The sequence below is a fragment of the Nipponia nippon genome, unplaced genomic scaffold, assembly GCF_047370975.1.
Source record: "Nipponia nippon isolate SJK-2023a ecotype South Korea unplaced genomic scaffold, ASM4737097v1 scaffold_1, whole genome shotgun sequence".
NCBI classification, from domain to species: Eukaryota; Metazoa; Chordata; class Aves; order Pelecaniformes; family Threskiornithidae; genus Nipponia; species Nipponia nippon.
In genome coordinates this window covers 143,759,669-143,770,961 of record NW_028262290.1, presented here as the reverse complement: position 1 = coordinate 143,770,961, position 11,293 = coordinate 143,759,669, and the positions used below count along the sequence as shown (strand labels likewise).

At 35.6% G+C, this 11,293-nt stretch overlaps 1 protein-coding gene across 5 annotated transcripts in view; it reads right to left on the bottom strand.

The window, feature by feature from the left end:
* LOC104022900 (ATP-dependent translocase ABCB1) overlaps positions 1 to 11,293 on the bottom strand; it is a 60,572-nt gene continuing 49,279 nt past the window's right edge. For all 5 annotated transcript variants that reach the window (XM_087775665.1, XM_087775657.1, XM_087775680.1 and 2 more), the window contains 6 exons: positions 10,418 to 10,558; positions 8,180 to 8,336; positions 7,527 to 7,724; positions 5,100 to 5,306; positions 3,359 to 3,505; positions 1 to 1,951 (listed from right to left, as the gene is read on the bottom strand). In XM_087775665.1, coding sequence (XP_087631791.1) covers positions 1,745 to 1,951; positions 3,359 to 3,505; positions 5,100 to 5,306; positions 7,527 to 7,724; positions 8,180 to 8,336; positions 10,418 to 10,558 — 1,057 coding nt within the window. In that variant the 3' untranslated portion in view covers positions 1 to 1,744. The remainder of the gene's footprint in view (positions 1,952 to 3,358; positions 3,506 to 5,099; positions 5,307 to 7,526; positions 7,725 to 8,179; positions 8,337 to 10,417; positions 10,559 to 11,293) is intronic.

The window sequence follows — 11,293 nt, the reverse complement described above, 5'->3', positions numbered from 1 at the left end:
AATATTTACAGTGCTTGCCTGATTTTCAGGAAGAGCTAAATTTGTCTGCTAAATCAAGCATCTTTGAAATGATACAACTTGGGGAAACAATCCAATCATTAGAAATTGTATCATCAAAAATTAAAAAGCCTAGTTTTAAAAATAAAAGACTAAAATCCAGAATTTAGTAAAAAAAAAATCAACCTAAATATGTTCTCACTTGAATCTTCAGACTACAATGTTAAAGAATATCTATTGCATTCTTGCAATTGCAAGTATAATTTATTTATATTATGGTGCAGACTAATAGCCTTACTCATGGACAAGAACCTTATTGTTATCAAGTAATACATAAATAGGAAACAAACAAATTTGATAGTCAGATTGGTTTTCCATCTAAGACAGGAACAGGAGAAAACAGGTAAGTGATTCAAGAGGAATACAATGACACTATGAACATTCTGGAGAGTGTTATTAGTACATTTATCAGCCTAACTGCCTATCAGTTAGGTTGTGTGTGTATAAATATCTACATATAGGTAAGACAGGTCATATGTATAAATCTCAGGGAATCAGAAATTGCTGTGACGGAAGTGTGAAAGACTGATTAATCAGGCCAGTTTTAAACTTAAAACCAAAACTTTACTGCATAGACATTCATTAACAATACACATTGCTAATGGTTAGTTCTTAATAATTATCAATCACTATTACTACATATTCAAAGCAGTTAGTCCTTAACAGTCATCTTAAATCAGCAACTAATATACAATACCACAGAGCTGATGCCATGCAATTAGCACCAATGGTTACGGTCCTTAGTCATCAGGGTGACCAGGCTCAAGAGCTCTTCAGTGAAGGAAGCTAACACTGAAAAGGACATCCATCCTTCCTTCTTTCCCCTGCCTCTAAGCCCAAATTCAAGATTTTCACCTTTTATAAAATATTGCAGTCTTTAGAGAGTTCTTAGCCCCTGACCTCTGACCCCTAGGACTTTGGGAGACTTGCAGATACTATTTTCCCAGGCTGCAGCAGGTGCCTTGCCTTCGCCATCAGTTGTGGGTTTGTTTCTTATCATCTTCTGCATCTTTTCTGTGTTATATTTAAAACAGTCTTTTCACAGCTCTTAAAGTTGCACCTCTTCAATGATCAGTAACTGACCATCACTGAAGTACTTACAGTTCTGGGACCTTTGTTTTCAGCCTGCATCCATATTTTAAAGACCCTTGCTGTCATCCCAGGCTAAAAAGCCACATCATAACAACAGACATCTGGCATCAAGCTCCAGCTGACCTGCAAGTTCTTATAACAAGTTGATAACAAGCCTAATAGGCCAGGACTGACTATGCCTTACAGACACAGCGAGGATAAGGCTTGAGGTTTGTTTCTATCAATAGCAAAACTGTTTTTACTGAGCATGAAAATGTTTACAGGTTGTTTACCAGATGTGCCTGATTAGTGTGATTTTGACAGTTCAAACAAGGTAATATTAGTTACATTTGGCTTAGCATACTTCTACTTTTATGAGTGCAAGAGGCCACATAGTTCTTTGGCCACATAGTAGAGTGGTTTGAATAACGAAAACTATTAGTCAGAAACTGGAACATATTTACTTAGTATTTCTTGTTTTCATAGGACTTATGAAAGAAAGGAGGAAAACCAAAAGTATCAAGACTGACTATTGATATTGAAATAATTACAGTGACAAAAATAGCAGTATTGAAATAATTACAGTGACAATTCAGAGATAAGTACTGCCTTTAATTTACATGTTGCATGACCCACTTTGAACATTGACCAGAGAATAGTAGATGCCTTTTTTAGCCAGGAGCTGCTGATGGGTCCCTTGCTCTACGACCTTGCCGTTCTGGACCACGGCAATCTTGTCAGCATTTTGGATGGTGGAGAGGCGGTGAGCTATCACGATGCAGGTGCGACCTTCTCTGGCTTTATCCAATGCTTCCTGGACAATCTGCACAATGAACAAACCAAAAGGTGAACTTTTCTGGCAGCTGTCGTGAGATATACCTCAATTGCCATCTCTGAAATAAACTGTAATATGACAGTGAGGGAAAGGGAGTATCTGTGGCTTTGGCTTCCTGTTTTAGAATTAGCCTGTGTTGGCAAGGAGTCAAAACTGTCATAGTGGATGATGCCATGACAGCTAAGAGGATGAGATGGAACCAGGCTCATTACTGAGATGCATGGTAGGAGAACAGAGAAAATGGTCATAAATTGTAACAGGGGGTGTTCTGACTGGATATAAGAAAAATATTCACTGCAAGGATAATTAAGCATTGGAACAGGGACAGAAGAGATCTTGTTGAATCTTCTTAGAGATTTTCAAAGACCCTACTGGGCACAGCACTAAGCAACCTAGTTTCAATTCAGTGTTGGTCCTTGTTTGAAGAGGAGGTTTGATTAGAGACCTCCAGAGGTCCCTTCCATGACTGATTATTTATATATGGGAGTTAAGTCAGTAATCTTGGGTCAACTACTATCATACTAGTTCTCATGATTGCGCAAGGAGTCTCATGAATCATGTTTTTCTTAAAGCTAGCACTGGCAGAAAAATACTAATAAGAATCTCTGCTTTCTTTTCTTTATTGTTTAGGTTTATTAATGCAGAATAAAATAAGAGATGAAATTTTTGTACCTAACTGGCATGGAATTAAGAAATCAAAGAATACTGGAGTTATTCAATGGCATTTTCCCCTCAAACCTTATGTTTTTATGCCTAGAATTGATCAAAACTTAGTCCATAGGTTTTGAGCTTTTCAGTTTATAATATTTGTTATAATATTTGCCTCATTAATAGTAAGCACTTTTGTAGAATCTGTGTTAATTTCCTACAGCTAGATTGTACTTCTGTTATACTAAGTTTGCAGGTTTGGGCTTAAAAAATAAATAAGTGTTCTAGCAATTTTTTCACTGGAAGTTTGCATATTAGCCATGAACATCTGGCAAGCACTGGAGAGCAATGAGAGAAGCAAGAAAAATGATGACAGGAAGATTTGGCCATTTCCCAGAGAAAAAGTTCTCTGGCAGTGTCCTCAGTCTCTTCCTTTTCTGAAGTTCGTGCCTCCCGATTCAATTCTGATAGCACTTTTCCGATTGAAGCCTGAAGAATTCCAGACAAAGAAATGCCTTCTTCATTGCTACTTCAATCTGCCTACTGCCATACAGATGAAAAAAAAAGATATGTTTTTTTGGCAAGGAGTAAGACCTCTATATTTGTCTATTATTAGCATAGGTATGTAATTTTCATAAAACACCATATTTCCAGCTTTGGGCTTTAATCTGTGGGAGTGAAAACAATAATGATAATACAAATGAACACAGATTTAGATTCCGGACTCCTGGCTCACAATCAAGTTACCTTTTCACTTTCTGTATCTAATGCAGATGTAGCTTCATCCAGTAGCAGAATTTGGGGCCGACGTACAAGAGCTCGGGCAATAGCAATACGTTGTTTCTGACCACCAGAAAGCTGAGTTCCCTTGTCTCCTACGCGGGTATTGTATTTCTAGAAACAATATATTAAGTTCAGATTATGAATGCAAATCGATTCTGAAGTATATTTAAGCATATTGACCCTGACGCCAGCCATCCATAAACTGCATATTCCATGCCAATAGCTCTCTGAAAACAGATGACCAGAATTGCTATCTGCTACAGATATATAGATCTTTCACTAGGAGACTTCTTTGTAGTGTCAAGCATTTCATAAATTCAAAGCAACAGCTCCTCTAAGGCTGGAAGGCAACATTATTCTCAATGAGGAGATAGAATACCAAAGCTCAGCGAAAGTCTATGACAATAGTGGGGATCAAACCCTGACCTTAAACACTCCCAGCCAGCATCCTAACCAATCACTTATTTTACCCACATTTATTCATCCTGAAGAAAAAAATAGCAATGTATAAGATGTATCAGTTTCAGGCCAAATTATATACTATATGTGTATATAGACATAGACATTTATACACTTTATCTATAAAACAGTTTTGGACAGTTATGCTTTTAATTTAGTTATGTCAGTTAAGGTGGACCAGCCAGGTCTCCAGACAAACTCACATGTAGGTCACAGTAGTCTTTGAGGTATTATATATTTGGTTGCAAAAAGCACCAAAGTTTTATGAGACATCATTATACATCACAAGATTTCTCTACAAAGTTTTGGAAAGAGCAGATCTTGATAAGTCATTAGAAAATAAACATGATCTGGAAAAATCATGAGCTTTGGCCTTTGTTTTTTTTCAAGAAATGTAAAAAGCAGCTTAACAGCCTGAAATTAAGCTGAATATATACAACATACAACTAAGCTGGCAACTTCCTTGCTTCAGGAAGTTTTGGATACAAGCTGACATAGGTTACAAATTGATTTGTCAAACCCACAGAAGAAAAATGCACCCAGAACTATTAAATAATAAAACATGATTTCTATCTTAGGAAGTTCCTGAGTCACAAATTATGCAAAGTTAGATGAGAATTCAGGGGAAATGTGATTAAATATTTAGCCCTTTTGCATACTTATTTGTAAATACATCTTGCTGGTCACTGCCTGGGACAAGATTTTGTGCCTGGCAGACCTTTCATCTGACCCAAGATGTTCTTTCTTACATTATTATGTAATGGTCAGATAGATATCTATATATATATAGATATATATATATATATATATATGAAAAACTTTCTTAGTAATTTTTGAACTGTAGGAATACTAGAAATTTAAATTCTGACTAGGTATAACTGGAAGAAATGCGTAAGAAATTTGTCAGCCTGGCAAAGTCTTTTACATATGCTTGAGATAAATAGGAGCTTAAAAAGAAATGTTTAACTTGCTTGAAAAAGCCTACCCCACACTTCCAGCTCTCAGTTATAATTGTGGATTTTCTTCCCTGATATCTTAAATGTTTAGCTCTCTACCTAACAATGGAGTCTCCCAGAGTAAAAATAAGTATGGTAAACACAATTAAGAAAGATAAGATTTAAAAATCAGCTTCAGATTTGCATCTCAGGGAATTATTGTACTCCAGGGAATCATAAATGGACACAATTTTCCCCTGCCACAGTAGGTCACCTCCCATTCTAAGTAGGAGACAAAAGGAATAACTTACATCTGGCAGAGAGTCAACGAAGGAATGAATATTGGCTTCTTTTGCTGCATTAACAATTTCCTCATGTGACACCTGCCGACTGTTATCTCCATATGCGATGTTTTCAGCAATCGTGCAGTCAAACAGGATTGGTTCTTGTGAGACGATACCCATCTGAGCTCTCAGCCACTGGATATTTAGTGTCTTTGCATTTTTGCCGTCAAAAAGCTGAGAAACCAAACATTTTAAATTTCAGTCACATGGCTATATGTGTATTTGAGACTTACTGTAAATTCATAGACAGAAGTTGTGCAATTGCAGCTCCTTCCTTAGAGATACCATATTGAAAGCTCACATAATCCCTTTCCCTCCTTCTCCTCTATGTTCCAAAATCTTCTAAGGCCTATTATATAAAAATGAGGCTAGTCCCTTCTGCTGCCTCAGTCCTTTTCTTTGCTTCAAGATTTCATCAGGATTTTTAAGACAGTGGAAGATAGGATATGCTGAGGCAACTTCAAGAACTTTGGGTAAAGTTCTTTCCTTTCTTTCTTCGGTAGGAAAAATTTCCTCTATTTTGCATATATATTCCCACCGAAGGAACAGATTGGCAGTAGTATTCCATTAAAATAAAGGAAGAGTTGGGTTCATTCATTCACACACTTCTAAGCCAAACATCCAATCTTAAATTTAATGGTGATGTAATGCCTGACAATGGACAAATTTACTTTTGGATTCCTTAAGATATCATCTGCAGTCAGTTTTCTTTACTGGCAACTTTATCACACTTCTGCTAAATTTGGCTACTGAGTTGCTATCATTATCTATTAGATAAATGACAACAGAAAGTTTTTTTCTGGATATATCAGTTTCATAATTATACAAGTCATATCAACTTGGACACAAATATACCAGGACGTTAAGAGGGCTGTTACATCTCCACTAGAATCACCCAGTGCAGTGCTTAGGCTCTGTGTTGAGTAACATGATCGGCTGGGTAACTGAAGAACTGCCCCCTTCATAGCATGGCTACTGGACATGATTAATGTACTAATTCCACAGTTTGTCCTAGAACAGCCAATTTGCAGCCAATATAACTGTTTTTCAAAGGAAAGAGATCATAATGAACCTGATTCAAAATCCACTGAAATCAGTGGCAGCATTTCTACATCTGCAGATGTAAAGGGGAAAAAAAAAAAAAGCTAGAAAAGAGAAATTGCTTTCAACTACATAGATATTTGCCATCTCTTTTCCTTAGAATTCAAATGGATTTGCAGGCTGCTAAGGTCTGCTCCCTGTTCCTTATTTGACGTGAAAAATCACTGACAAAGCTAGAGAACTCAGTTATTATGCATTTTGGATCCACCACACCAAATAGTACAACTTTTAGGCATAGTTACCCTCTTTACCAGACTAGAATAGTGCTCACTGCTGTGAACAGCTGTTCTTCTGACAGTGCTTTTAAGCATACACTCCTTTCACTCAAAGTGCAACTGAGCTTATGAATTAGTCCACTGCTTTTGTAGTTTCCATGCCAGAGGTCTGTGCTTTACCCTTCAGTAAGCCATTGTTGGTTATTTATCGATACAAGGTCAAAAACATTGGTGATGAAGTTGCACTTGGTTAAACATACCTATGCTGCTTCTTTCTACACATCAGTTTGCTACACTGGACCCGTATGGGCATTTCCAACCTCAAAAAAAAATCTTGCCCATGGCATCTAGGCCTATTAATTATTGCTTTATCTTTTGTGAGTATCTCTGCTCAGACAAGTTCTGAAATCCTTCTTATTCTTACTCATCCAACCCAAAATGTGTGGGTTCTTTTTCAAACAAAATCTCTGAGCACGTTTACATCAAAGAGAAAATGACAATAAACAACACCATTATGTGAAAAAAATATGTAAAGTTGCTGAATAAGTAGTGTGAGAAACCCTAGATGTATTTTAAACCAAAATTACTGAAAGTATTTACAATCTATCACTTGGTAAGTGGGCATACTCTGAAAGATGTTTCTGACAAGTAAAAATTATGATAAAATTTTTTTTTGTCAATGTTCAATGTTTTAGGAAAGAACACAGATGGCAAATTCTATTACTACATTATACAGAAGTAGATACGTATATTTAATAACTTTTAAAGTGTTTTTAACATAAAAACCTCAGGGAATTTGCTCCAAATTCAAAGGCATCATTAGGCTGTGGATCAGGCATATTTTTACCACACAGATCTTGTTTCATTAATTCATTATAATGTGGGAAACCAGGACTTTTTCCATTATATTATTCATCGCATTTAAATAAGGAACCCTGATGAGCTACTGCTTGTCTTTAACATTAAAAATATTTCAAAAATAAACCTAGAAATATCTATTATACTTTATCACATCACATAAAACCAAACAAGCACACCCTCACTTAACACGTTGACACATTGTTACAAAAATACTTACCATTTCTCCATTAAGTGGATCATAAAATCTCTCAAGCAGCTGAACAACAGTGCTCTTTCCACAGCCACTGCTACCAACAAGAGCCAGAGTTTGTCCCTTTTCTACTTTTAGATTTAAACCTTGGAGGATTTTGACCTCTGGTCGGTTTGGGTAGTTAAATGCCACATCTTTGATCATTACGTTTCCCTTGAATGTTTCCTATAATTGAAATAGTATCACTGTTACATCTTTAAGACAATTTGATAGATTATTCAAATAGAATTGCAGAAATCTTGGCTTTTTCCCCACTGAGATCAATAGAGTTTTGCATTTGCTGGAATGCTGACTTTAACTCTGTGGTCTGAATCTTTGCGAAGTGACAAAATCAAAGTACACCACTGAACTATTTTGAAAATGCTCATAATTCTGCTGGTTGTATTCCACACAAGTTGTACCTTAACCAGATTTTCAAAACAAAAATGTTTAGGCAGAGTGGGCAAAAACTGGACTCACAACAGAGAACTTGGTCCATGTTGTGTTCGGATAAAGTGGCGAGAACACGTTGAGGTAAGGAAGTAATCAGAAGGAGAGGAAAAATCAGTTTGAAGGAAGTGAGAAGAGTACTATCCATGTTGTCCATAAATAATATCGCCCATTACACATGGCTTACTTACGGGCTTCTCTCCTTCCTCGCTGTAACTATCTATTGAGGGTATTCTTTCAAACAGTAGAAACAAGTGGGCTGCTGATATCTTGGCTTTGGTATAGTCTGGAGCAAAAGAGCTGCTTTGTCCTAATGCCATTGCACCAAATACAACAGCTGAAAACACTCTATAAAAGAAATCAGGAAAAAAGTATCAATAAATAGACAATGAAGAAAAGGACAATGGAAATGGGGCTGCAGTCAATTTTTTCTTTTGCTCAGAGAAAAAACGGGACTAAATTTAAAAAGAATAAAGTAGTAACCAACAGTTATTGCTGTAATTACTCATTTAGTTCCAGAAATTTGTTTTTATCCTCTTTTAATGAAGCGAGATAAACAAGCCTCCATTCCAAATTAAATGTTTTCATTACCTATTAGCACTAATCTCTTTAATTATTAATACTGGTTAACTATATTAAGTCTCACTGGGGCTAGGAAGAAAGTGGTCAATGGATGGTAAAATCGTTACTCTAATCCTGTTCTACTGTTGCTGTGGTTTCCTCTCTATGATTCAATGACCTCTGGGAGTTAGTGATTCATTTTTAAGGCATCAATGAAAATAAGAAATAAAGCCTGTAACAAGGTAACAATAAAGATTTAATTTGCTACACAGCTCTGCTGAAAAAAACTTGAAGGATTCACAACACCAAAAAAAGGTTGAAAACTACGCTATTATTGTTTTATGGTGAATGTAGATGTATCATTACAGGCATTACATTAGAATGGTTTAAGAACCTGCTGTCCTCAGCTATTAATTACTGCCACACAACATAGGATTCCTCATCACTGAGAAATGGTAATTGACATATGAGACCTCTTAGCCTGTTTTAAGGCAAAGTAAAATAACTTCATTTATATTAACTTTTATCTTCAGAGCTATATTAACTCATCTGTTTTATTCTGCATTTGAACAGCCTAGAAGGGCTCACACAGCTTTAGGTCAGACAATTCCTTCCAAATCTAACTGAGCCACTGGAAGTTCACTCCCCCAGCTGGCTAGAGATGTTCAGCTAGCAGATGGGATGCAGACACTTTCCAACATCTTCCAGTCAAAATGAGCTGTGTTAACTATCTTCAATCAGGTTGCCAACAAAAAATTGGTATGATTGGCCTTTCTTAGGTATTGAGGCTACTGATATCCATACTGCTAGAATCTCATTCTTTTCATACTTGTTTCCATAGGCCTATATTGAGCTATCACCTCTTAAATTATAAATTATATTTCTTCTGAGTTTATATATGATCTAGAAGAATGGGACTTGGTTATGGTAGGGGGTCTTAGATATTATGGCAAATGATTGGATAAACAGTGATTATAAACCCAAAATATAAAAGTAAGAAGCTAAGGATAATTTATAATTTCAAAATCATTCCTTTAATTTTTGTACAGTTTCTGCCCTTAAAAGCCTATGCAGTACCCTTAGAGACAAATAATTGTACTATTCCTTGTATAATATCAGATTACAATGGATACACCTTCTAAAAATACTGCAGATTAGAATTATATTTTATTTGCAGTGCCTGTCTAAATTAAAAATAAAATGCTCCACCCAACTATGGTTATGTATAGTACTTTACATACTGTTCTTACATTCATGGTTCATGCTTTCATTTCCCGCACAAAATTGGTTCATTTAAGTGAACAAGCTTCTTATCAGAATGTCATCTAAAATAATTCAGTTATTCTTCCCTTATAGTGAACAGCATATACCTTATGGAATCCTACTCTCTGGGTATTTAACATGTATTTTAGAGAAGATTTCAAATTTCAATGAATAAACCTGACACAGAAATAACAAAGACGCTGATGACTTATTCTTAAAAAGATTTTTACAATATTATTATGCTTCAATAAACAGGTGCAACTATGTTTTTTGTAGAATATACAGAGGACCTCACAGCTACATGAACAATAAGATTGGTGAGAATAAACAAAGTGATGTAAGTAGGGTACTGTTTCAACCTCTGAAAAACATAATAGTCCCAAATAAATACAGAAAAGGAAATCCAAAATCAGGCCTATCTGAACAGCTCAGACTCTGAGTTACCTAGAGTATGCACTTTGTAATATGCTTTCATTATATTTAAGTACAGAAGAAGAACTTTCCTGTTTTCTCGTAGCTTACCCAATGGATTCATGATATCTCTAGCAGTAAACAAAGACCTTTGTCTGGACTGACAGAAAAAAGATTACAAAACAGATACTTACAAAAACACACTTTTATAGTCCATGTGTCCATTTACCACTAGATAGGCACCAAACCGGAAACAGCCAGCATAGGTAAAGAACATCATTGCTTGTGAAAGGGCAAAACAAAATCCAAATATATGTGCCTTCTTCACAGAATTTCTGTAAGAAAGAATGCATATTTTCATAAAAATGTACAATCATACTTAGGTCCTAGTATGCAAAACCCAATTAATTGACTTCAGATGATATTGTTATGAATGGGAAGCGTACTCATGCTTAAACAACACAATCCCTTGTCTCCTGTTAGACTGTGTCCAAGAGAAAGTTAGTTTTGTTTGCAGAATTTTATTTACTTCCAAGAGCAGCTTAGAATATGGGTGCAGAGAAGGGTGACACCTCAGCTACTATGTATAATTATTGTCTTACCATCTCATAGTTTGAGTTCTAAACCACTTTACAGTTCAGTCCATGATTACCCCTTTGAAGATGTCAATAACACATTTGAAATTGTACTACTGCATCACATAAGAAAAAAAAAGAGCAGAACTGTTAGCTCACCTTCAGCCAAAGACAAATTTTTGTGTCATTTTTTCTTTACTTGCAATTTTATGTTAACCAAATAACAAAGATATTAAACACTCGAGAATCTGTTTCTTTTCAATTTATTCAGTCAAAATTCCTCTCTCAAATAAGATTAACCCTGCATGTATGATGCAGAAATTAGATTTTGGATGATAAAACTATGCCTATAACTAAAAGCAAGGCAGAGAGAAATTTTTCTGTAACTATGAATGATACCAGAAAAAAGACAGAAAATAATTTTATTGATGCTATTACTAAGTCACAAATGTATGGTTCCTTCTGGAAAAAAAACACCAAACCAAAAAAAAACAG